At 47.0% G+C, this 26,273-nt stretch overlaps 2 protein-coding genes and 1 long non-coding RNA gene across 6 annotated transcripts; 1 reads left to right on the top strand and 2 right to left on the bottom strand.

The window, feature by feature from the left end:
- Window positions 1-8,263: 8,263 nt before the first annotated feature.
- Window positions 8,264-15,293, top strand: SDE2 (SDE2 telomere maintenance homolog). 3 transcript variants are annotated; one of them, XM_041473973.1, is made up of 8 exons: window positions 8,264-8,421; window positions 9,239-9,356; window positions 10,342-10,453; window positions 10,987-11,156; window positions 11,780-11,891; window positions 12,493-12,515; window positions 13,190-13,551; window positions 15,003-15,293. In XM_041473973.1, exons 1-8 carry the CDS (start codon window positions 8,296-8,298, stop codon window positions 15,219-15,221), a joined length of 1,242 nt encoding a protein of 413 aa, XP_041329907.1. In that variant the 5' UTR covers window positions 8,264-8,295; the 3' UTR covers window positions 15,222-15,293. The 3 variants fall into 3 exon arrangements, with proteins under 3 accessions (XP_041329907.1, XP_041329906.1, XP_041329905.1); XM_041473972.1 differs by having other exon boundaries at window positions 13,190-13,563; XM_041473971.1 differs by lacking the exon at window positions 13,190-13,551 and having other exon boundaries at window positions 12,493-12,889.
- Window positions 11,061-21,150, bottom strand: LOC121357038. 2 transcript variants are annotated; one of them, XR_005955668.1, is made up of 5 exons: window positions 20,255-21,150; window positions 19,843-19,967; window positions 17,008-18,938; window positions 16,813-16,878; window positions 11,061-11,192 (listed from the first exon to the last, which is right to left on the bottom strand). It is a non-coding gene; the product is annotated as an uncharacterized LOC121357038 (long non-coding RNA). The 2 variants fall into 2 exon arrangements; XR_005955667.1 differs by having other exon boundaries at window positions 19,843-21,150.
- Window positions 21,151-22,310: 1,160 nt separating this feature from the next.
- On the bottom strand, window positions 22,311-25,573 carry LOC121357085 (left-right determination factor 2-like). The gene is made up of 4 exons (XM_041474064.1): window positions 25,330-25,573; window positions 24,211-24,448; window positions 23,208-23,447; window positions 22,311-22,889 (listed from the first exon to the last, which is right to left on the bottom strand). The coding sequence occupies exons 1-4, from the start codon at window positions 25,571-25,573 to the stop codon at window positions 22,550-22,552; spliced, it is 1,062 nt and encodes a 353-aa protein (XP_041329998.1). The 3' UTR covers window positions 22,311-22,549.
- Between the last annotated feature and the right edge of the window lie 700 nt (window positions 25,574-26,273).

Below are 26,273 nucleotides of genomic sequence, written 5' to 3'. Positions count from 1 at the left end.
AGAGCTGCTTTCACATCACAAGGAAGAAAGTGCCAGAGCCAGAATTAGAAGTTCCTGTCTCCCAAACACGCTCTGACCACACATCTCTTGTGTCAGAGGAGGGGGCCGGAAGCGAGGGCACACAGGAACCGTGTGGCAATAGGTGGTTCCTTCTGATCAAACAGTGCCTGTCAAGCCTCACTCGCTCTGTGAGTGCCACAAAGCTGCTTTCATGGGGCCCAGCTGCCTTAAAGAGTCCAGGGATCACTGGTGATGAGAAGGATTTGTCAGGCAGCACCAGTTCATCATATATGACTTGTATGTCTTAGTCAGTTGCTGACAAAATTCCCTCTTAAGTTTTACAGTGAGACTGGGGAGTTTTACCAAAACTCAGACAGGTGATAACATAAAAATCTCATCTTTTGTTTTTGAAATCTAAAGAAAGTGTCAGACAGTAGTATTTGCAAGCACAAGCTTGATCCTCTAACATCTCCAAACTCATCAAAACAAGCAAGCAACAGAAGGTAAATGAGAATGCACAAATTTAGCATGTGCTAACATTGCATGATTCTGGCAAATCATACGTTCTGTGGGGATTCACTATAACTTCTGCATGTTAAGTCTTGGCACTACAACTTACAGTGTACAAGTGATGTTAAAATACAAGCCTGGGCAACTAAAGTGGAGAACATCAATTGGATTAAACATGAACCACTAGGCACAGATCTCAGGACAGAGAAAGAGAAGCAGCACCACTTGAAACCTCAGCAGAGAACCACAGGAAAGGCTGCCAGTCTGTTTCCCCTGGGCTACAAGGCTTCCAGGCACAGTTTCCATGTTGGCACTGTGTCCTACATTCAGCAGAGGGGCTGTGCTTATGCAGGATAAACCCCCACTGTGAGAGGGAGTCATTTACCAGATGCTACTGAATTTGACATTACATGCTTCATTCCATCTGGAGGTTATGTCCTTTGGCCTAGCCCTGACCAATATGCCCTAGCCCAATGGACAGCAAGCATTCCTGGGAGTCACTGTCACTTCCCCCTGCTAAAAGCACACAGCACCCTTCTCCCGTGGTGCACTGAAGGACAAGCTGGCTGCCTGGCAGCCCTGAATTTCAGGATGTGGCTCAGAGGGCCTGGGAGATTGCTCCTGCCACATCTGCAATATTTAAGGTTCTTGGTTCTGAGAAGCACAAGATCACCTGTAGAACCTTTACAGGCAAAGGGCTACCTGCACAAACCAGGAGTGAGCACACATAGGAGCCATGCCCAGGTCTGCACATGTGGGGAGAGACAACTGGCATGAAGGCTTCTCCTGACAAACTGTTCCTGTAACTTCCTGATACAAAAGATCATGAGGGAGGAAAAAAAAAAACACTACAAAACAACCATCATCAACAAGATTTTCCAGCTGTGACTTTCACACACTGGCAGGAACTTCTTCATAGCCCTGCTTTGAGAAACAACCAATCTGGCATATTCTGACACCAACATCACTTCCAGGCCAGAGCCCAAATCTGACAGGAACATGAAGGAGCAAAGGCACAGCTGTATCATCATCATGTTTCTAATATTGAAATATAACCATGTGAGGACATGATTTTTCCAGGCCTCACATACATATGACTTAAGAAAGATCCTCAAGGGGCCTAGTGAGCTGTATTAAGAATTTCTCATAGATGACACAGAATTACCTCTGTTTTAGAAAGGATTAGAAGAAACACTGGAGGGGAATCCAACCAGTGGTATTCCCTGAACATCACACTAACAATTTAATTTCAATTGCATGGGTGCAAAAAGATATTGAGTAAACAAAATGGCAAAATATTCCAATATCAGATCAACAAGAAGCTACACATATCTGTAATCTTATAATGTCAGTATTCTCCAACTCAAACTTATGGTATAGAACAACAACAAAAAACCCCACACATTTTCCCTAAATCAATATTTGTATGGTTTTTTTCGAAGAGAAACAAATACAAATCTGAATGTGTTATTATTAATTTGTAGGTCCTCAGCAAGCTGGCAGAACATTCTCTACACAAGAAGATAAACATTACTCCTACAAGAATGTTGTCTGAGTATAAATGGGGCTTGTATGATCCAGTCAAAAGGCAACCATGTCAAACTCAGCACCCAAAGAATGAGGCCTCTCTCCATTACAGACTGGATCCTTAACTTGGGGCATCTCTCCCTCAAGCCAGAGGACCTTTGAGAATTTACACTAGCTGAGGATCTGACTCATAACACTTGATCAAAGGTCAAATTATCAGTGTCACCATCTGCTTTAAACAGGATTTATGAACATCACCATGCCACAGACTGCCGAGCAGCTGATATCTCTGCTGAACATAACCCAAAATGAGGGCTTACCCACTCTGCTTGAAATTTCTGTCTTTTTAGAGCACACCTGTCCTGTGTGCTCTCCCTTTTGTTGCTGTCCTCTTTTCCTCTTTCTGTTTCTTTGTAGTCTCTTCAGGTAAACCGAAAGCAGGCAGACGTGGGTGGGGCAGTATAATTTGGGAGCTCCTCCCAATTACTGGAAATGCAACTTCAGTTCTAGCAAGGAACATTTCCAAATCAATTTTCATCTCAGTTGAAAAACAAATGAGGATACCTGATCTTTTTTTTTTTCCTCCTTCAGCTGATCATTTCAAGAAGAGTGTAACTTTGGTCTAATTATTGCAGACAGTGTCATGATGGGATGAAAAGCACACATTGCAAAGCCGTACAATGTTCAGTCTCTCTCTCCTGTTTCTTAAAAACTTTAAAGGATAGGGGTCTGACAGAAAATAGAGATATACCTTGCATATAATATATACATTTAGTACCTGATGCTCACTCTTAGCTTTGGATTTTTATGAAGTTGTCAAACACATAGGTGATAATTAAGAAACGAGAATCCAGTCCCTACACAGAGATTTAGTAATTAAGCAGTGTCTCTGCAGTGTGTCTGCAAGCTGTAATTAAAAGCTTCATCAGAGGGAGAGCAAAAGTAAAGAGGCAGAGGCCTGGTTTTGGTATTGTTTTCCTATAAAATATACTGTTCACTGTAAGTGACCCATCCAGCACTCTTCAGCTGTATTTGGTTAAAATTAACCAAAATAGACCAAATCTAGGCATTCAGACTAGCAGAGCAGAGAAAACCCAAGGTTAAGGAATTCTTAGAACCTGAAGTGTTACCTTCTACGATGTTACCTGGGTGTTTAATTAATGAATTCATTTCAAACTATTGCTGCCAAATTTCAAATTGCTATTAAGAACACTAACAAGGCTGACTGTGCTGATGATATTTATGGCCAAACAAAGAGGGACCTTGGTTTCTCAAGTTCTTCACATATGTAGGTGCAGAGTAGTGCATGTTCCTCCCATGAAAAAACTGAAGTTTAAATATCCCTGCATAGGATGGAGATAAAGGTGTTAAGCACAATGTGAGGGTAAAACTGGGTTTATAGTTACCTTAAAATCTTGATTATCTCTAAGTATCTGCACTAGTAACAGCTATGGGCTGTAAGAATAAAAAAAATCCAGCCACTCACCCCAGACTTGTTCAGAGATTGAAATCCAGGCATTCCCTGTGAGACAATAAGAATATTAAACAGTATCTATTGCATTAATACAATGAACATTTCTATTTCTGCCTCACCTGCTCCCATCCCAGTGTCAAGTATCTTAACTCCCTGTCTCTCCCAATTGCGTAGACGACACAGAAACTGAAGCAACTGACTACTGACATTTGGCAGGAAACTGCTCTTGCAAGTATCAGCTTAGATTCATTAGAGTTAATTACATTTTTGTCAAACAGTATCATGCTGTCTGAAGAAAAAAGTGTTCCCTCATGTTATACAGCCTCTTAGTTATTGTCCTAAGAACACACACACACACAGGTTTCTTTTCATCCCTTATCCTCCATATAAAAATAATATGAAAGCATGCAACACATTTAATTGCAAATGCATTATGTGGAATTTACCCTTTGGGATATCATTAAAATGTAAAACAAAATATATCCAGATGATCCAGTTCCATATAGTTATGATAGTACATGACTGACTTCCTTGTAGACAAACCCCCCCTACTCTTAAAGGACATGTTATCAAATTTTGGAAGTGACCTCATGGACAAAATTCACCTTTGTTAATATCTTTGCACACTTAGAATATACTAAAAGGAACATACACATCTGTTTCATGCTTTTAGTGAAGTCTTCCATCCTTTCTCTTACCTGTGTCTAGGAGCATTTTTACAAGTGAAAACCACTGAATTCTTATCAGAACAACTCTTGACCCATCCTTGCTAGTCTGGGCCCCTAGTGAACAATTGGTTTCGTGTTCTTCACTCCCACAAGCATCTTTCAAGTGCAGATTAGAAGACAAGGGCCAGCAAGTACCTTACTGTGATCCTGGTCTTGACAAACCATTAAAGAACACTGGAAAGCATTGATAGCACCATTAAAATGGAACACACTGCAGGAAACAATGAGGGTGAATGAATGAACAAGTGAATGAATTGCAGTGTTATGACAGTAACACGTCTGATGGTTCCAGACAGACTGAAAAATCTGTGTTCCATGTCAAATCAAGGAATAGATTTGAAGCAGATCACAGCCTGGTCTCCCACACTGCATCGTGCAGGCCACAGAACCCCACCCGCTATCTCCATCACATACGGATATCAGGATGAAATACAAAAAGGATGGGTGGTCTCATCTCCTAAATTATGTCAAGATAGAAGAAAGTTTTAAATTCTAGACTTGATCCTTTGACTGATTTGATAAGGTAGAATAACCAGTTTGCCTGAGTGTCACCATTGAAATAGTCAGAGTACTTACTTATCCCACAAGGATACTGTCAGGTTTAATTAATTATGTCTGCAAAATCCTTTCTAAATGAAAAGTGGCAAGCATGATTTATTAACTAAGTCCAAAGCACCACTGCAGAATCAGAGAGTGTTCATTGTTTTACCAAGAGAATAACACTTCTCATAAAATACATTTCAAATGGGAAATTATAATAACAGCCCTTTTGACTTATTTAGACTTTTCTGTGAGGAGCAAGGCAATAGACTTTTGATGAGTTCTAGGAATAGAAGCATAATGAAGAACAAGAGACACAGGAACACTCGCCCACTGACATGAACCAGCTAAATGGTGTTGCATAAATCCTGAGAGCAGGGTCTGCTGAAGGGCTGAGCTGAGACAAAACCACTCCTCTGCTTGTTAAATGCTGCTTGCTTGTAGTCTGACTGTGTGCAAGGATCTGGGCAAGTCACAGACACAACCACCCAACCACAGCCCCAGCACTGGACAGAGGATGGCATTAGAAGCCCAAAACCACCTGTAAGGTGGTGATGTAGGAGCTGATCTGTGTCAGCAGCACCCCACTGCTGTCAGCTCTCCTGCTCTCAGGGTCTCACAGCTCCAACCTGCAGGCAGAATCCAGCTGCCACAGTTAGGAATGATGGGTTGCCGTCATGGAGGGACATCTCTCAGGATGCAGTGGGGCCTCTTTTTAGGTCCACTTTTCACTGAGGTGATACAAAATCCCAGAGATAAAAGAGTAGACTGAAACACTCAGAAAAGACACGGCTCAAACAACCTGTGGATTACACTGATTCAGAACACCCACAGGGCAGTTCTGTGGCCCAGCTCTTTCCGGGACAACTCCACCTATTTGGCCTGTTCTGGCAAGTTCCACACCCTCCATGTCAAGAACAGGAGTTTCAGAGGAGGAAATGATTCATGCCCTCAGAATGGAAGTGAAATCCCGCAGATCAGAAGAAAATTCATCTGCATAAGTATACATGCATACCTCACGTTCACCAATTACACTTCAATCAGATACCACAAATGAATAAAAATACCCCAAATCTGATGGAATTTAACATCAGGTGCCATGCTACAGATATGGAATTAAACAAGCACTACCACACGACTTCAAATACAATGTCAACTGAATTTGGGCCTGATCCAGCAAAAAATAACCATAGCTTTTGCAGGCTACAGACACATAGGGTTTGAATGGCTCCACTGTGTCAACATGACACATAACTCAGAAATATCAACCTGTTGTAGCAAATAGAGACAGTAAGGGATTGTCTGGACTGGGTCAGAACCCTTTACAAAAATATTTTAGCTAAAATTACAGTGTAAGAAATGGTGGGTGATGTTTGATTTGTGAGTTGGCCAAGACAAACCCATCGGGAGATCCCCTTAATTAAGTTATTACTCATTTGTTTACATTTTGAAGTCTCCACTTCAAGTCATCTCTCTGCCTCTTTGTTTCCCAGCTTCCTCCTTCTTTATCACATCAGCTTAAGACAGCCAGGCATGAGAACCACTTACTCGTGCTGGCACAGGCCTGGCCAGGCAGCATGGCTCTTCAGCAGGCTTAAAGAGTAGGACAGCCACACCACCAAACTTTCGGGAACAGCCAAGCAGCTCAGACACAACCCCCACCTTCCTAAAGCAGCACCATGCTTAAGAGCTGGATTCAGCTGCAGGCTCCAGCACAGGAGCCTATCTCGCCTGCTAACAGGGATTTTCAGGGTTCCAGGTGCCACCCTGGCAGGGAAGTCCCACCTCGGGTGGGGACACACCTGCAGTGGGCAGATGACACCATAAGCAATAGTCTTTGCCCATGGTGCTATTAAACAAAAAGGCACTGCAGGAAACATTGCTGTGTGGAGATAAAGTGACAGGTGTACCACACTGCAGGTCTCAGGGCAGTCCAACCACATCCTTGCTAGTGTTTGAAACAACTCCCACCACAGACATCTGGGAGCAGCCTGCCTTCAAATATACTCTTTGTGGATGGTTATACTGAAGATGAAGACATGGAGGAGATCTGAAACCACCAAAGAGTACAATGGTTGCACTGGATCACCATCATACCTCTGTACACATCCTTTCCTGAACAGGTAGAGGTGGGATTTTTTTTTTTCCTAATTAATTCTTCAGTCTTCTGCTTACAGGTAGTTACCACATGTCATGAACAGCTAGCTGATTGTGGACTCCTGCTCCAGATCAACTTTCATTCTGATTTAAACACATTACATGTGACCACGTAATTGAATAATAGAAAGGCTTAAGTTGGAAGGGATCTTAAAGATCATCTTGTTCCAAGCCCCTGCCATGGGCAGGGATGCCACACACTGGCCCAGGTTGCTCAGAGCCCCATCCAGCCTGGCCTTGAACACTTCCAGGGATGGGGCAGCCACAGCTTCTCTGGGTACCCCCTGTGCCAGTGCCTCAGCATCCTTAGCGCAAAGAATTCCTTCCTAACATCTAATCTAAATCTCTGCTCTGTTAGTTTAAAACCAATCCCTGTTGCCCTATCACTATCTCTCCCTGCCTCTTTTCTATAAGCCTCTTTTAAGTGTTGGAAGGCTGCAACAAGGCCTCCCCAGAGCCTGCTCTTCTGCAGGCTGAACCACCCCAGCTGTCTCAGCCTGTCCTCATGGCTGAGGTGCTCCAGCTCCACCGAGCCCTCCTCTGGATCTGCTCCCACAGGCTGCCTTTCTTGCGCTGAGGAAGAGCCGGGCACAGCCCTCCAGGTGGGATGTCATGAGGGGAAAGGGGGCGAAACACCTCCCTTGACCTGCCAGCTGTCATTCTTCGGATGCAGCCCCGGACGTGTTTGGGTTTCTGGACTGGAAGTACACACTGCTGGCTCCTGTCCAGATTTTCACCCACAAGAATCCCCAGTCCTTCTCTGCAGGGCAGCTCCCAAAGAATTTATCTCCCAGTCTGTCCCCATCTCTGGGATCTCCCCGACCCAGGCGCATCGCCCTCAGACACCAGAGTTCGGGGCCACTTCCCACCCCTACGCAAAACCGCGTGTGGGAGTAAACAAGGCGAAGAAGCCGCAGGGACGGATTCCACCGCGCTGCAAATCCTCGCGTGAAATTCGCACCGTGTTTGGCCGGAGAACGCGGGGCTGCCCATGTCCGCGGCATTTTTAGGTCTCATAGGACCCACAGGTCCCGTTTCCCACACTGGCGGCGCCCCCGGCCCTGAGGGGGCGCGAGCGCTCCCGTCCCGCTCTGCCGCCGCCAGCGGGAGCCACGGCGCGCGCTCCCCGCGGCTCCGCCCGTGACGGGCTCTGGAAAGGCTGCACAGCCCGGCGGGCCGCACGAGTTCCGAGAACTGGAACGGCGAGGCTCCTTGGATTCGCCTTGAACCGTTTACACAAGGAACCGCGAACTATAAAATGCCATAAACGCGGGCCGAGAGGCGCAAGGGCGGAGGGGGCGGGGCCTCAACCCGACAGCCCCGCCCTTTTCCGCGTCACGTGACGAGCGGGCCGCAGCGATGGCGGCGCCGGGGCCGGACGCGCTGTGGGTGCGGGACCCGCTGGGGCCGCGGGCGCGGCCGCTGCCGCTGCCCCCCGGGGGCGGCTCCGTGCTCTGCCTCCGCCGCGACCGCGCCCGGGAGCTGGTGAGTGCCGGGGAGCCGGTGTGGGGCCCGCCGGCCTCGGGAGGCGCTGCGCTTCCGGTGTCGGCGGCGCTGCGCAGGCCGCCCGCGGCCTCTGCCCGCCGGGAGGCCGCGATGCCCAGCTGGGCGCACCTTGCTTTCGCTTAGCTGAGCAGCAGGGTTTGCTGTAAGAGAGCCCTGTAGCCTCTTATCTACGTTATATATATGTATGTGTGTGTGTTTATATGTTCATACACATTGTGGTGGGTTGATCCTGACAGGACTCCAGGCGCACCCCAAAGCCGCTCTCTCCTTCCTCTCCTCAGCTGGACAGGGGAGAGAAGATGTAACAAAAGGGGTCAAAGGTCGAGATAAGGACGGGGAGATCTCTCAGCAGTCACGGGCAAAACAGAGTTGACTTGGGGAAATGAATTTAATTTATTACCAGTCAAAATCAGGGTAGGATTATGAGAGGTAAAAGAAATCCTAAAAACACCTTCCCTCCTCCCCTCCCCCTTTCCCAGGCTCTATCTCCTTCCCACTAGTGGCACCGGAGGACAGGGAATGAAGGTTGTTGTCAGATCGTCACAGGTTGTTTCTGAATTTTTCCCATAGTACGATTTTTCCCCGTTCACGTTTGCAAGCTGATTTAGACTGTATTCAGTCCTTTGGTAACCAGGAATTAAAGCAAACACCACTAGAGAATGCTTTTCAGATTGTCTGATTTTTTTTTTTCCCCTCCTCTGGAAGGAAGAAAACACGACTGCTGAATTATTTTCTTTGTCAGAATGTTTCATTTTTTCTGGCTCAATGATCTGACTGAATTTTGCTGCATTTTTAGAACATCCCAGAAGAAAGCTTGTATGTGAAGTGTAATGGGCGACTGGTCAGCGATGAAGATGCGTTGCAGAGTGGAGTTGTTTATAGCCTGGAGCCAAGACTCTGTGCTGGAAAAGGAGGTTTGTTGTTTATTCTGCCTCTTAGTGATTAGATTCTTAGGTTAAAAAACTGCTGCTGGGCCGTAGTCTGTACTGATAGCAGGAGTCTCAGATGCTGGCAGATCTCTTGTTGTGTGTATCACTGATACAAAGTCTCTGAGCTAAAACCGAGGTGTTTGGGCAAAGCTGAGGATTGACCAGGGAAGTCCAGATCTTCCTCACATCCCTTTTCAGCTTATCTCTGTTAGTTGAAGTCTGTAGCATGCACCAAAGTGACTTCAGAGTTGAAATTGTGTTGAAAAGGACCTGTGATATAGGAGTCTCCTCGAGCCAGGTCTCTCTCATAAGCTCTTGGAGATCTATGTCACACCCAAGATAGCTCAGCTACCTTAGAAAGCGTAAAATCAGCAGGATGGCTTCTGTGGTAGTGTTGGAGACAAAAAAGTTTTAATAAAAGGCAAAATAACAGAACTCTTTACAGAGAGAAACCGAGCCAGGTGCAGGAGATCCTTGCCCCTGGTAAAACACCTCACAAAAGCAATTAGTTCCTTTCTTCTCTTCTTTTTCTAGTAAATTGCCCAGGTGGGACTTTCTGGCTCCTGTCCAACTGGCTATCCTTAACTTTGAGGTCAAGTCCCCCAGGTCCTATGAGGTGTCTTTTTACCTAATTTAAAAAAGAAATTTCTGGGCTTAATTCTTTTTAAAGGGGACAAAGGATAGTTTTGACACTCTGTCAACAGGGGGCTCATTTCTATAGACCTGTCATCTTAGACTACCAGGTTTCATTCAGTGGTCACTTAAGGCAAATATTTCAGGTACAAATAGTCTGTGATTTGAGTGTGTTATGTGACCTAACTGACTTTATCTTCTATTATTTTAAAAATATACATATAAATGCCAAGATCTCAGTAGCCAGAGAACTAAAGAATTCAACCTGAGCTGGATCCCTTACATTGACAAGATGTTTCTGTGTAGCTAATTCCTGTTTGCTTTGTTCCTCTGGAAGGGTTTGGGTCGATGCTGCGAGCCCTGGGTGCTCAGATTGAGAAGACAACAAACAGAGAGGCTTGTCGAGATCTCAGCGGAAGGAGACTGCGGGACGTCAATCACGAGAAAGCGTAAGGCATTTTCTCAGAAGCTGAAATCACAAAATAACCTGATCCTGTAGCTCTCTGTTAACAAAAGAGGTCAAGTGACTGCCTGTCGTAGCAATGAAATGGTGCTTTGAGTACTAAAAAGAGCAAAAGTGAAATATTAAGTGCAGATGGACCGGAAGCCAACAGGGCTTTCCTGAGTGTAATTCTATTATTGCAAAAATAGATGTGATTTTACTGCAGCCTGAATCTGAGAGGCTCTTCTGCCCCTCTTGGTGCAGAATTCACAATTCCTTGTGTGGAATTCTCACAGTTCTCTCTGAAGCTGCAAGACCGCAGTCCTGGGGATGTGTGAACTTAACTGCTGTTTCTGGCTTTCAGAATAAGCCCTGCTCTCCTCTCTGCAGCCGCGTCTCTGTCTCCTCAGTCACTCCGCTGGGTGCTGTTGTCTTTTCCCTTTGCGTCCCAGCCCAGCAGGGGTGGGAGCGTTCTGTAGTGCAGAGCAGGGAGCTGCTGTTCCCGCTGTGAGCGCTGATGAGGGCCTTGTGTCGCCGCAGGATGGCGGAGTGGGTGAAGAAGCAGGCGGAGCGGGAGGCGGAGAAGGAGCAGCGGCGGCTGGAGAGGCTGCAGCGGAAGCTGGCGGAGCCGCGGCACACCTTCACCGACCCCGAGTACGAGCGGCAGTACCGCGAGATGGCCGAGCGCCAGGAGGAGTCCCTGCGCATCGGTACGGCTTCATCTAGCCTCGCTCCAGCAGGAAAATCTAAAAAATAATTGGGTTTTTTCAGTTAAATGAAATCTTAAATTTCAGCGAAATTTACTTGATTTTTTTTCCTCTTTGTCTGCCGTGTCTGTTAAATTCCACTGGGCTACATGACACAATACAAATGCTTCATCTTGCTTAGCTAGGTCACCTCCTAATAAGATCCAGACTCTGTGAGGGTGTTGTTGCTAGTTGAGCTCTAAGAGTTACACAGTGAAACTATAAAGGGGTTGTACATAAAAACTAGATATTGAATCCAACTGCCAAATACCTTGTTTCACTTCCTGGTCTTTGTAGTTACTTTGTTTATCCCTACATTGTTGTCAGCTAGATAGTGAAACTTGAGGCTGAATGAGATGAAGAACCTAATAGTTCAGTTCAGGAATCCAATTTTAATTGACTCTTAGTAAATCCATGTAGGAAAGCTTTTGCTGCTATTCAGTTTATGTTCAAGCTTTGAGTCTGTGTCACCAATAGTGATTATTTCCATTAGTGTTTTAAATTGCATCTGAAGTGAAAGTAAAGTAGAATTTACAACAGACATTAATTGTGTCCTGATGAAGTTCACTTTCAAATTTGTTTTGAAGGCTTGCAGGTTATTGCCAGCAAAGCAGTGTCATCAGAAAGTGGAAAGAGTCGGAAGCGACCAGGAGAGCCTGGAAAGAGCGAAACAAAATCTGAAAAAAGAAAATGTCCTTGGTAAGAGTTATACCTGGTTTTTATACTCCAGCCTTAAGCCTTAGAAAGGATATAAAGTTAGATACATACAAGTAAACAGAGTCTAGTCTGAGATGTAGACTGAAATAGAAATGAGAAAACTGAACTGATTAAATCAAAGAACTGAAAGTAAACATTTCTGCATTACTATAATTCTGTCCCAGATGGAGCAGACAAACTTCATTTGCAAAAATAGGCACTTTTTCCCCCTATCCCTTCTAAGTGATTATATTCTACTACTTCCTATTATCCTTTTCTTCATAAATTAATTATAATTTACAATGAACTTTAAAAAGATTGGTTTTCTCCCCTGGCATCTTTCATTTAATGTAACATGGAAAAGAAGTCGAAGATTCCAGTCATTTCTGTATTGGGAATGCTGTAATACCTGTTTTGGGCATTTGTAGCTCCTTTTCAGTGTTGATAGCTCTTCCATTAACTAAACTAACCTAAATAGCTGTTAGAGTGACTCCTTATATCTCTCTGAAGAGGGTTTTAGAAAGAGAAATGTAGCAATTAAAAAAAATTATTTAAAAGAAAAAAGATAGATGCATGTTAATTTGTAACATGTTCCCTGTGCCAGGCCAGGATTGGATGAGGCCACAGGCTCAGGCTGTGAGGATGACAATAAGGATGACTCCCCTTGTACATCTGACAGAAGTTGTCCATCAGGCAGCAGTGCTAATGGAAGTGTTGGAAATTCAGATGAGTGTTCAAGCAGCTCTGTGGCTTCAGCAGAGGACAGTCCACCTGCCAGTGCAAGTGAGAAACCACTGGAGGAGCCAGAAGCTCCTGGAAAAGATCTGCAAGGAGAGGTGTGCACAGGTGGGCAGGCTGAAATTCTGTCTGAAGAAAACAGTAAAATGACAGAGGCCCCAGAGGAAGACACCCAAGGAAAGAATGGAGTGACTCAAGCTCAGAAAGAAGAGCAAGAAAATGTTCCTGCTAAGGCACAGGACACAAACCAGGTACAGAGCCCAGTAAGTATGAAGCAGGACAAAATGTGGTGTGTCTTCAGCTGCTTTTAGAGCTGAAGAAGCAAACAAGCTCTAGCACTGTAGCTTTTCCCACTGGACTGATGAGAGCCCAACTGATACTTGGCAGCAAAAGGTGCCAATACTTCTGCTTTATGGGTCCTTGCCTAAAATTGCTGTTAAAGATTTGTGGGGGTAATGAATCTGGGTTTACTCTAGCAATAATAAAAAAAGAGTGTAGCTCTTTTTTTCAGGCTGGGGAGTTACTGGGATTTTTCTGCCTTTTTTCACCTTGGGTGGCCACAGGCTCAGGCTGTGAGGATGACAATAAGGATGACTCCCCTTGTACATCTGACAGAAGTTGTCCATCAGGCAGCAGTGCTAATGGAAGTGTTGGAAATTCAGATGAGTGTTCAAGCAGCTCTGTGGCTTCAGCAGAGGACAGTCCACCTGCCAGTGCAAGTGAGAAACCACTGGAGGAGCCAGAAGCTCCTGGAAAAGATCTGCAAGGAGAGGTGTGCACAGGTGGGCAGGCTGAAATTCTGTCTGAAGAAAACAGTAAAATGACAGAGGCCCCAGAGGAAGACACCCAAGGAAAGAATGGAGTGACTCAAGCTCAGAAAGAAGAGCAAGAAAATGTTCCTGCTAAGGCACAGGACACAAACCAGGTACAGAGCCCAGTAAGTATGAAGCAGGACAAAATGTGGTGTGTCTTCAGCTGCTTTTAGAGCTGAAGAAGCAAACAAGCTCCAGCTTTCCCACTGGACTGATGAGAGCCCAACTGATACTTGGCAGCAAAAGGTGCCAATACTTCTGCTTTATGGGTCCTTGCCTAATATTGCTGTTAAAGATTTGTGGGGATAATGAATCTGGGTTTACTCTAGCAATAATAAAAAAAGAGTGTAGCTCTTTTTTTCAGGCTGGGGAGTTACTGGGATTTTTCTGCCTTTTTTCACCTTGGGTGTAAAGTCTGCCACTGGCAACTGAACTCTGATGTGTGAAAGTTCATTACAGTTCAATGGGGAAAAGACCAGGGATGTAATCTGATCAATTAGAACTTTGCCATCTACTGTACTATTAGAGCTAGCAAGTTTTAAACAGGATGTTTACCATTCTTCACTGTTTACCTTTTGCTCAGTATTTGTGAGACTTTCTATTCCTAGAACAGGAAACTCCACCAATGCTGTGTCAGATTGTTATTGCAGGTGGAAATATTTTTATAGTAGTCCTTGATGAATTTTTCCTTTTTTTTTTTTTTTTTTTTTTAGAAGTAGGGTGAGAATAATGAGGTAACCAGTTGGGTTTTTGTATGCTTAGCAGGACAAAGGTTCTGATTTTGCTGGCAAGAATTGTTTTTGCTGAGTGCATAAGGGGAGTTCTCTCATTCCCACTGCTGTTATTCCTTGCTCTGAAGTCTCTTAGGTACAGACTATAAGAGCAGTATGTGCATTTAAATATTGAACAAAATGGGCTTAGATTTTGGTGTCCTTTATAGTGTGTTAGTAAATTCCAGCATTTGATTATCCTGTCTATTCCATGGTTTTTTGTAGACAAGGCTCTGGATTGGACTAGACTATCTGTAGGGGTCCTTTTTACCTTCAGTTAATTTACAAATATACCAATTTCCTTTGAAGATGAAATTATAATCCACATTTTCTTTTAGTGGCAGGATGAGATGTGAACTTCACAACTTGTTTTTTGGGGTTAATCTTATTAAAAAGAGATGCTTCTTAATAATTTTTTTTTAATTACAGTCTGACTGCATTAGAAATAACTTATCTTCCTTCCTGCTCCTGCTGGAGGTATATTGGTTATATTCTGCATCAGGCTAGAAAGGGGCTGTCAGCTTTGCTGTGCCTCTGGAAGCTGAGATGAAGCTGCTGAACTGCTGGGCAAGATGGTGAACTGATGTTCTTCATTCAGTTTTCTTGGGAGTATTGAACTTTCCTGGGATAATCATAGAATCTTCTGAGGGACCCACAAGAGTCAAAAGTCCAGCTCCTGGCCCAGCCCAGGACAGCCCCAAGAATCACACCATCTGCCCGAGAGCATTGTCCAAATGCTTCTTGAACTCCTGTTTTTTCTTGAATGTTTTTCTCAAATGTTTTTCTCTTTTCAGGAGGTAGAACCAATAGACCTGCTGGCCTTCAACTCTGCTGCTGAGCTGGAAGCCCTGGGCTTAGAGAAGCTGAAGATGGGATTGATGTCTTTGGGACTGAAATGTGGAGGCACTTTGAAGGAAAGAGCAGCAAGGCTTTTTTCAGTGAGAGGTCTGTCTAGAGACCAGATCAAGCCATCCCTATTTGCAAAGCCCCCTAAAGGGAAAACCTCTGGTTAGATTTAGGAATATTTACCTTTTTTTGCCTGTGTATTTGATGTCATTAAATAAAAGCTCTTGGTATCCTTTCAACTGAGTATCCCCAGCTTCTGAACTCACATCCACAAGCTTTGTTAGCATCCCAAGGAGTTATGGAAAGGATGGACAGGTGGGAAGGATATCATCATAGACACAGTGCTTGGGGATCTGTTCCACAGTGTGTTGGAGGGAGAAGAGAAACACTGAGGCTCTGCAAACCACATCTCATGGAGGTTGTGACAGGACAAGTGGACTCTCTGTGGAAAGGAAATGGGTGTGTTTACTGACTGCTTCATTAGGAAACTGGGATGCAGGGGGCATGGGAGGTCACCTTAGCATGCTGAAGTTTTGCTGGTTTAAAGCCAGTGGCTGGGGATGTTAGATCTGGTAATCCCTGCCCAGGGGGCAAACCTTTGGTGTCACCAGCTCTAAAAGGCAGTGACAATGAGTGGGACAAAAGAGCCTTCAGCTCTCTGAGCACACTCAAGCTTCTCTCTAGTATGAGAAGGAGAGTGTGGGACAAAAGTGAATTGACTGTGTCAGTGGTGTGTTTTGGCAGCAACTCCTACCCAGGTTATTTCCCCTCACTGCAGTTGCTCTCTTGTTTCAGTTGTAGTGATGCAGTGACTTCCAAGCCATGTGTCACCTACTTGCCTTTAGTGTCGTGGGTTCCTTATTAAACCAAATCAGTTCCCTGATGTGGCTCTAACAAATTTTTGCCAGCACAACAGAAGCAGAACTACATAAAAACACTGGTTGGGATATTTCAAACCACCAGTAGCACCAAATACTATTGACCAACTGCATCTTCAGTAGTGCCAGAATTAAAAGAAATGCCCTACATCTGTCTTAGAGGGCAAGAGCTGTACCTTGAACCAGCTCCACACTTTGGCAAGTTTATTTGGGAATTGTTTAGCTCCTGCTGAGTTAAAAAAGGAAAAAGCACTTGCTCTAGGATCTTCCCACATCGAGGATTAGCCTGGAGCATTATTGTGTCTGGAGAGCCAGAGGGGTGCTCACTGTCAATTCAGGACTTTCACATGCTCAAAGGATATCCTTCTGAAAACAGCTGGGTAACAACAGGACTTGGACTGATCCTTCAACAGAAGAGAAACAAGTAGGTGAAGTGCTTGAGCTTTTTTAGAATTTGGACAAGAACAGAAAAGTCAACAGCTGGGAAAAAAAAATAAACTAACCAGTTCCAGTGTTACATGGGCTATTCCTGTAGGAGAGAATGGCATCGGAACAGAGGTGATCTTTCTAGTCCAGTGCAAGAGGATAATGCGGTTTGCAGCCTGTGTCTGTCTTTTCCTAAGTATTTATGCAGCTTTAGATTTCAAAGATGTTTCTGTTGTAAATGCACCAAAACTGTGAATATCTTTTCAGAGAAAAGATTCATTCTCCTACGGAATCACTTCCCCAAAAAGCAAGTGGTGCGACTTACAGAAGTCACACTTCTGAAGTGTCATTTTAAATGCATTTATTTCAAGCACCTAAGCACTGCCTCATGTTTCACTGACATTTCAGAGTTACCGACTGAAAAAAAGTAATGAGTGTAAACACTGGCACAAACCTGAGGGAGGGCTTTTCCTCACTTCATAGGGATCCATCTCTTCCCTGGAGATAAAGATGAGTACATCTAATACACAAAACAGCAAGGAACAGGACAGATCATTGAGGGAGCTGCTGGAGGTTTAGAAATATCACCACCAGCAGACACAAACAGCTGCCAGCCTTCAACCAGAAGCCTCCATTCCATTGTCCTCACCTGCCCGGTGCTAAGGAAAAAGTTCCTCAAAGGCCACTCAGTGATGTGAGCACGCCTTTGGCTGGAGCCTGCTGGAATTGCTTCCATCGGTTTGCCGGCTGCTGCAGTTTCTGCTCTGGCTGCTGTAGGTGGCACTGGACTGACGCGGAGGACGGGTCCGCTTCCAGCAGCGCTGCCGGAGCCTCGTCCCTCCGCACAGGGCACCTGAGCGAGTCCCGCGGGAGCTGCCGAGGAGCAGGGACACGGGCTCACCTTTACACCGTTCTGCCTGCTCCTGAAACAGTCGCAATCAATCCCTCTGATCCCCCCCACAACTCAGTCTTACCCAATATTTTGCTTTCCGGACAATGTTGGCATTTGAAAGGCTGGTTTGTAGTGATGCCTATTCTCGGGAAGGTGCTGGTTTTAAATCCTAAAGCTTTCCCCAAGACATCTGTGTGGCAATGGTAATGCCTGCACCCCAGCTGGCTTGCTTTGGTTATAGGGAGCGCTTGGGGTGGCTTTGCAGATCAACATGCCTAATGGCACCTGAAGGGAGGGAGGTGACAGCTCTGAGCTCACCCAGCCGTAGAGGAGGGGCTGGACAGGCACCGCTGCTTTCCAGCTCTGCTAGAGGCTGGGCTAAGCCAGGGTAGTTAGTCCGGGTTTAGAGGCAGCAGCTGAATGCAGGAGCTGCCTGGCCTGCTTCTCCCTGCTGCCTTCACTGGGTGCCTCTAACCTGGCACAAGGAATCAGGAATTTGCACAAAACTTGCAGAGCAGAGAGGAGCAAGGAGCTCTTGAAAGACCTGTCTGGGCTCTATGGAGAGAAGAGGAGTGTTTATAAGGAGCCAGCCAGCTTGTGAAACATCTGCTGGGGACATTACACACCTCAGCGAAAACACAAACAGGCTGCCCAGGGAGGTGAGTGAGTCACCATCCCTGGAGGTACCTGTGGGCCATGGTTTAGTGGTGGGCTTGGCAGTGCTGGGTTAATGGCTGGACTCGATGATCCTGGAGGTTTTTCCAACCTAAACAATTCTCTGAGGTCTGGTGGTTATAGATGGCACCTTATGGCCAGTGTGATGCTGTGCCCAGCATGCAGCAACTACCTGGCACCTCCCAAGGGTGACAGGGCTCCTGACCACTGGGCTGGAAGTTGGCAGTCACCTGGGAAGTAATGATCATGAACTGATTGCATTCATTTTCAGCAAACAGAAAACAGACCTTCAAAGGGAATACAGACATCCCAGGCTTCCAAAGAGGCAGATTTTTTCATAACTAAAATCAGAAGGAAATATGTAAACAGGAGACCCATAAATAAACTTTAGGACAAGCTTTAAAACAAAATTAATAAATAGCTTGGAAAAAGACCCAAACAAACGAAAACCCACCCTGATTCAATAGTTATCAAAAATAGAATACTGAGAGCTGTGGATTGCTTACATGACTTTCCAGTGCCCAACATCTCCAGATAACCTATTATCTCCTGCCATGGTTAAAAACTCTTTCTTGGCCATTCTGCACCTCCTGGTTTTACCACAGGAAACCAAGGCACCCCATCAGCTGTGGAGGGCCTGAGCATGTCCAGAGCATAGGCCAGAGGCGGTAGTCATGATGAGCTCTTTATTCTGTTTTATTCTGGAATGTGCTGATGTTGTTCACGCTGCTCTCCTGCACCTGCCCCATGGATGGACAGAGGAACCCAAGTACTCTAAAAACATCAAAGTCCCGCAGGACCTCTGTCAGACTCCCTGCCACCCCTATCAGCTCCCCACCCCTGTTTGCCCTCGGTTCCCCTTTCCCAGACTCCAGCTGTTGCCTGCCAAAGCCAGAGGAGCTCCCTGATTATCACCTTTGCAGGGATGTGGATTGGGCATCCGACTTTCGGCTTACACAGGCAATTAGGAGGCTGCCCTGAAAGGCAAAGTGTCAGACACCCTTGGTAGGAGCCTGTGAAGTGCAAAAGGGAAAAAACAAGAGAGGGAGAGGAAATAAGGCCTCACCAGCTGGGAAAAGCTGCAACTTCTCACAGATTTTGAAAGAAAATTGGAAAGCAGCTTTGATTTAAATGAAACCATGGAAAGATCACAAAGGGCAATGTAATCCAGCTAGCAGTGGCATTTAATGTGGCTTGAAACTTTTGTTCTCTCTCCTAGAACTGAGATAATGGCTAGAGATAATGGAGAGGGAAAGTGCTGTTGGCATTTCCAAGCCTCTCTCTTAAGGAAAGCTTTCCTGAGACTGATGGGACCAGCTCCAGACGCCGTGTCCAGCTCCATTAACCACTTCAGGCCCTTAGAGGTCACCCTGTGAGCACTGCCATGAGGCCCAGCCAGAGCAGGCACTCACGATAAACTCATGCTTCTGGTAAGATTTGGCTGCCACGCGAACAGAACGCTCACACAAGAGCCTAACCTGGAGTGTGGGACTAACAGGGCTCTTGAAGTCCTCCAGGTGAAGAGCACACACCTCCTGCTCCTTGAGCAGCACCTGGGTGCTCTGTGTCTTAGCAGTGCAGGAGGATGCCTGATGGTTTAACGCTGGCTTTGCCTTAAACAACCTTTCCATTTTTTAAAATAGTTTCTGGCTATATGAGGTTCATTACACCCCTGCACTACTCTTCCTTTTTGTTGTATTAGAGCACAGCATCAATGACAATGCTGAAGCACGCTGCTGCCAGGTATGTGAGATGTTCTGCCTTTCCTCAGAGACTGCTGCCGCTCAGACGGAAAGGAGAACATGACAGCTTGGCAGCTTTTGTGTGCATTACAAGTTGTACCCATGCAAGTAACACACAGAAGGTGTCACAGCAAATGCAGCCTGGATTGAAGATGACAGGCTGGGAGATAATTACCTGTAGCACGGGCTGATGTCTGAAGAAGTCCCAGGTGTGGCAGTATTTCATCCACAGCCTTCTGCCCAGGAGTTTTCAGTGTAGAAATCTCTGGAGCCTTCTCCACATCAGCCCAGCCTCCAAGTCTGCAACATTTTCATTGCAAAACCATCTGGAGTTTAGAGGAGTAGTGTCCTGTCTCCCCAAAAGTGGGGAGCTTCAATCCCAATGTAAATTCTAACCCAGCCCCTGCAGAGATGCTGTGACATCCGTGCAGCTGCGATAAATCCAAGTGTCCATGCAGGCAGCAGGGCAGGCAGGGCTTTGTCACTCACAGATTTGCACCCTGCAATTCCCACAGCTCTCCCCACAGCAACACCAGGTCTTCTTGGCCCCTGCCCTGCAGGTGTCACAGACATGCTCACAGACCCACCGCTCACTCCTTCTGTGTCGCTCCTGTCCGCAGGACACCAGCAAAGGCAGCCAGACACAAAGCAAGGGGTGCCGGACAGAGCCCAGGATCCTGGTGGAGGGAGGAGCCTCGTCCACGCCGCTGCTCCAGCGATGCTCTACTCCCCAATTCCCTCAACAGCCTGCCCCAAATTGCACTGCACGGAATTTCCCCTGGGATGGAGGATGAATGATCCAAGTCCAAGTGCTGGAGGTTGGAGGAAAGCCAGGGTTTATGCTCTTCTTTCTCAGGCAGCAACCAGCTCAAACACTTTCTTCCCCCGCTCAAACGCTTTCTTCCCAGGCTCAGTGTGTGGCTGGATCATGGGCTTTGTTCCTCGTGGTGATAGCTGAGCTCCTGGCCTTCAGGCTACGCCCTGCCCCGAGCTGGGTGGAGAGGACCTGGGGCTGAATGCCAATGCCATTAGGCAGATACATAGTCATGAGAAGGGAATGCCAGAGATCGTTCTGGCTCATCCAGCTCGGCCTCCAGCCACCCACGGTGCTGTAGCCCAGCGCTGGTGAATGGTGAGTCTGTGCTTTTGCTCTTGTTCCTCCCCTTAAAGCTCTTTTGCCACAGATATTTACACGAGTGAGAGGTGCCAGCCTACGCACGGGGTGACGGCAGAGATGCCTGGGTGACCTCAGACCTGGGGTCCTGCAGAGCAGCAGGAACACTCACATTTCCTGATGGATAACATAGCCACTGTATAGCCACTGCAGAGTCAAACAGGTCCTTCTTTTCCCTTCATCCATGGTCACCTTAACCAGGCAAACACATTTCAGAGTCCTTGCACCAGCAGCAGGTTCAACCAGAGCCTCAGGGACCACATTCCACCATCCAACAGAGATGGTCAGCAGCAAATGCTTCATCCCCAGAGCCACTGCCATCTCGGTGGGTTATGAGCCAAGCAGAGGAGTCTGACACAAAGGTGGAAATAATTAGCATGGGTGACACCGAGGCCAGCAGCTCAGAACAGTTCATAACGAGATTAAACCACATGATCATGGCGTTTCTCCAGGGTATGTCCAACAGGAAGGATCAGGATTAAAATGCTCCATACGGGCAGGAAGGGGATGGGAGGCAGCTCATCCCTTCCTGCACTACAGCTCCAGCTGACCCCTGCAGGTTCTGCCACCGCTGCGGCTCGCGAGGAGAGCATCACCTCCTGCTGGCAGATAAGATTCTAGGTTTTCTCTCTAAGAAAGTGTTGGTTTAAACTCCGCAGCAGCTCAGGATGAAGTGCAGGCTCTGCTCTGCCTGCCGATTCAGCCCAGCCCCTGGGGGAGCAGGTAAGATCACACAGGTAGCTGAGAAGAGCTGTTACTCTGTGTGTGTTTATAGGAGCTGGGCACTGGATACTCACAGAAGCATGACAGACCTTTTCCCCTCCACTTCTAGATGTAAGAATAAATATAAGCAAACATATGGTGACTTTAATACTTATATTTTATTGTTTCCTTGATTTTGGTGGCACACACAACTTGGACAATATCCCTAAATTGAAATAATTGTAATACAGAATCAGAAAAACAAACTGTTACTCACACAAGCAAGTCTTAATGTTCCTGTTGATTCCAGGACTCTAAATTCTGCTAAAACTGTGTGAAGCCCATGGTGCAGGGACCAAAAAAATAACCCTTTGAGTTTCAGATAATATTTTATGTACATGTGGATATGTATATGAACATGCAATACTTATGCACATAAATATGCTCCTTTGAGCTCTAGGCAATATTTTATGTACATATATATATATATGTAAGTAATCAATATGTAGCTATCCAGTATGTAGACAATACACACATTTATTCATACACTCTGTACATGTGTACACGTGTGTGTACAGTTTATATACATGTAAGTGCTTCTGCTCTCCAGCTCAACAAAAACACAGCTTGGGCAGACAAGGACCAAACCCAGCAGCCTAAGAACGAAAAGCTGAGCCCACGAATTTGTCCTTCACCTGCTGATGGGCACTCTTCTTTTACCTGGAGCTGTTTGCATTACTCCAGGGTGGGGGCTGAAATAAATTTAGCAAAATTTAGCTGGCACCAAGGAGGCCCCGAGAAGCACTAGGCTCCTAAGGTACCCCTCCCACATGTGAAATGCACGCTCCTCTGAGCCCATCTACACGGCCAGTGCCTCCAAGTGCTCTCTCTGCAGGGCAGCAGGGCCCCAGTGCAGGCAGGAACCCCCCGGACCTTCACCGCTGTCCCCGGGGCTGGGGGCCGGGGTGGCGCTTGGCAGGGCTGCAGGGGAAGGGCCACCCCCTCGTCACACCAGCGCCACGCCGTCCGCGACGCAGCTGCACCTCTCCACGATCATGTTGGGGAACTCGGCCGCCTCAATCTCCGTGTGGTTGCCCCTCTTGACCAGGTAGATGATGGGCAGCGCCGAGCTGCCGGCCACGGCGCAGGAGCGCTGGCCGGAGCCGGGGCGGCGCAGGGCGCGGGGCGGCTGCAGGCAGCTCCCGGAGCAGCGGAACGCCTGGAAACCCGCCGGCTCCAGGATCCAGTGCTGAGCCCACGGCAGCTCGCGGAAGCTGATGTAGTGCTTCTGCCGGCAGCAGGTGGATTTCCCCAGCGCCGCCTCCTCCCTGCAGTCCCCAGGGCTCCTGGACACCAAGGGAGAAACAGGAATGGGTGCTGCAACTGGAAAATGGGGAGTGGGAGAAATCGTCCCTGAGGCTAATAGCGTAGGTGGGCTCTGAGACATGAAAGCTGGGCCGTGCTCAGGGTTTGTTCGAGTATTCAGACAACAGATGTGGGAAGGGGAGAGGCGAGATTCAGCAGCAGCTTTCTAACTACTCCATTCACAGCTGGTGAACGCTGGTGAGGGTAAGAGCTGCCTATCCCGGGTTTGTCCTCTGTCCCCCAATAATTCAGGCACAAAATTACACCAGAGGCAGCACAGCTTTAGGTTTCATACGTACCCGTAGTCGTCCAAGTTGAGGGTGTAAAGCACCAGCTCAGGCTTGCCCAGGGCTTTGTCCTTGGGGTCCTGCGAGGTGAAGCGCACGGCTCTGGCCATTTCCGAGGCGTAGCTGCCCAGCCTTTCCCCTTCGATCCACACCTCCAGGAACATCGGCTCCCGCCTCTTGTTTCGCAGCCAGTAATGCACGGCCTGGGTCACATCAAAGCTCTTCCAGCCCGACTCACGAATAGGAACCAGCCTGCATGACAAGGGCTTGGCATTAGAAAAGCCCATCAGAAAAATCCCGGGCTCGCAGCGCTGTTATTGCAGCAGAATAATTTATTTCCTGTAGATTGTCACATGCCTTGATTACACGATCATTTTTGCTCTGGGCAAGAACCCACAGCAGTTAATTGCCACCTCAAAAAGAAAAATGCAGATCTAACAGACACTGAAGGGCCAGAAAAAACCCTCTTTACATGCTCATACAAAAAATTAGGTGGTGCAGGATCGTGTGCAGCCTCAGTATTGGTGACGACAGCCTGGTAAGCATCAGGTTCCCACCTGCTGCTGTCTGAGCTGCACTAAGGCCATAAGTTTACAGTCCAGTCTAGTTCTGCCTTCAAGGGTTGCAAAACTTCCACAGAGCTCACCATTACAGAATCAGATGATTTTTGCATAATTTACTTGTTTAAACCAGCTAATAAAATGGCCAGGGGAAAGAATACCAGCAGCCAGTACCCCGCTTGAATTAGTGGCACACAACTGAACCAGGTGGAGGATTTTGGAGAGGAAGATGTAGCAGTACACAACATAATTTCATAGATTATTTCAAAGAATCGTCATATATTGCCATCTCAGCATAATATCTGCTCTTAAAAGCTCATTCTGGGTTTAGAGGCCATATAACACGGTTGTAGAGATGCAAACTCCATCAGACTGAGCTGAGGCACAACCCATGACACCCAAATGCATCCCAGAGGACCTAAACTCTGTAACTCCAGCAGAGGCTCCTTTCTTACCTGGAATCTATCAGGGAGGTGCTGTTGGTACCATCGTGCTGCTGCTGCACCCAGTACACGCTGACCCTGGCGTTGGAGACGGGCCTGTGAGACTGCCTGGCAGGCAGGTTTGTTCTGTCCAGAGGCTTTTTGAAGAGTTTCAGCTCGGCCATTGTGACCTCGCTGTTTTTAGGTATTCTGCCTTCCATGTCAAACATCAGCTTCTGGCGTGTGGTTGTGTCGGAGTAGAGGACTTCCCCTGTCATACCTGTGCAGTTGGGGACAAAAAGGATGGACTGTCACTGCCACCCTGCTGAGAAAAGCTGCCACATTTCATGCACAATTATCATCACAACACACTCCTTCCATGCTCCCAGTCTCAGAGACAGCCACTAAACACACCTTTTCTAATGCATATTCGAATCAATGTCTTGCAAATGCCCTAATTATTCTCCTATGTCTGAGCCTCTGCAGCCTGGAAGAACTAAATCTCTGGCATAACATGACACCAAATTGAGCAGACCTCAAAAATTGTGCACCTCGGTGCCAGTGCTGGGCATGAAAGCAGGAAACTGCACCACTTGGAATGAAAAAGTATTTTCGTTTGCTGCCCAGGGTGCTGTGTATGCCCTTTGAAAGCACAATAAGCTCTAAGTGCCCTTGTACAGCCACTACTGTATCTGTATGGCTATTTTCCTCCTTGGTAATTTTTTCTGTAAAAAAATAACCTAAACAAAAAAGAAATGAGTGAGAGTGAAACATTCTCCAAGAGGTGTGATTCCTATTAGAGGACTTGCTGTAGATTTCACCCAAAACCTGCACGGCCTGCACTTTTTTTCCCCCTCCACCTGCCCAGACTGTTCCCAGGCTACCAAGGCTCCCATCAAGCTCCAGCAGCATCCTGTCCTTTGGAAGGACTGCGGGACTCCCTCTCCAGGTGCAAAGGGTGCCTGTTAATCTTTCCGATGCTGTTGCATGCACCTCCTCTGCCCAGCTGAGCTCTGGAGCCAAACCCGACCCTCATTCCCCTTTCCCCTCGGGGGTTTGCCTCTCCCCATGCTGCGGCCAGCCGGGAGAGCCCTGGCAGATTCGCTGGCGGCAGCAGGATGCTTGGGATGCTGCCAGCAGCAGAAACGTTACCTGTGTGTCCCGGGATCCCCCTGAGGATGCCAGCCAGGCTCGGCAGAGCTCGGCGCTTCACCCTCTGGCGCTTCAGCATGGACATGTACTTGTTCTTGACGTGGTCTGGGATAACCAGGTCCACCAAGTCTCTCGAATGAAGTTTAGGGACCTCGGACAGCCCCAGCTGCTTCAGCACCACCTCCTTGAAGCGTTCCTGGGTGAATGCCTGGACCGTGAGGATGAGGCAGAGCAAGCAGAGCATCCAGGCATGCCTCAGGTCCATCCTCCTCCGTCAGCAAAGCAGCTCCCTGCCCGGCAGAGATGAAGGGGGGGATCTCCCTGGGGTTGCTCTCGGCAGAGATGTAGAGATGTGCTGGCAGGCTGCCCGAGCTGGATGGAGGTCCCCGGTGCTGGGGTTTTATAGCCAGCCTCGTCCCACTGGCACAACAAATTTCACAAGTGGGGACGAAGCAGAGGACTTAAAAGGATCACTCCCCTGTTGGTAGACACATGCCAGTTTAACACCTTCATCCACTGCAAAGTTAATACAAGAAGGTTTAGGGGGCTCCTAGATTCCATCACGGGGAAGAAATTTCCTTTTTTCTTTTTTAATCCCCTGTAAATATTTGCCCAGAAGCCCCCTGAGCAATCGGTGTCCCCTGCTCAGCCTTGCTAGGGAGGAAGCACAACTGCAGAATACATTGCTTTATGTACTACACCATATGATTCCTAAAGGCAGCATCAATCTTTGCTGCAGAGAACTTGCCAATAACAATCAGGAGAAGCTTTACCTTTAGCTGGAAGTCCATTTTTATGGCAAGCATTGAAAAATCATTTTAATCTTCGGGGTGGGGGGGTTAGGTTCCACTTTGATCTCTGAATATTTGTATCAAGTGTATGAATCAGGGCAGTGAGTCACAGCAGTTGAATGATTGATGGGCTTTTATGCTGCTTCTGAATCA

The sequence above is a fragment of the Pyrgilauda ruficollis genome, unplaced genomic scaffold (assembly GCF_017590135.1).
Source record: "Pyrgilauda ruficollis isolate IOZ18807 unplaced genomic scaffold, ASM1759013v1 scaffold31, whole genome shotgun sequence".
In the NCBI taxonomy this organism is placed as follows: domain Eukaryota; kingdom Metazoa; phylum Chordata; class Aves; order Passeriformes; family Passeridae; genus Pyrgilauda; species Pyrgilauda ruficollis.
The sequence above is the reverse complement of the archived record's forward strand: the minus strand, read 5'-3'. Positions and strand labels throughout refer to the sequence as shown.

Excerpts from the sequence above, each read along its gene's own strand:
- SDE2 (XM_041473972.1), top strand. The coding sequence starts at position 8,296 with ATGGCGGCGCCGGGGCCGGACGCGCTGTGGGTGCGGGACCCGCTGGGG. Across the intron at positions 11,892-12,492 it reads GAAAAAAGAAAATGTCCTTG|GCCAGGATTGGATGAGGCCA; the intron begins GTAAGAGTTATA and ends TCCCTGTGCCAG. Across the intron at positions 13,564-15,002 it reads CAAACCAGGTACAGAGCCCA|GAGGTAGAACCAATAGACCT; the intron begins GTAAGTATGAAG and ends TTCTCTTTTCAG.
- LOC121357085 (XM_041474064.1), bottom strand. The coding sequence starts at position 25,573 with ATGCTCTGCTTGCTCTGCCTCATCCTCACGGTCCAGGCATTCACCCAG. Across the intron at positions 24,449-25,329 it reads GGGGATCCCGGGACACACAG|GGGAAGTCCTCTACTCCGAC; the intron begins GTAACGTTTCTG and ends CAGGTATGACAG. Across the intron at positions 22,890-23,207 it reads CTCAACTTGGACGACTACGG|GAGCCCTGGGGACTGCAGGG; the intron begins GTACGTATGAAA and ends CTTGGTGTCCAG.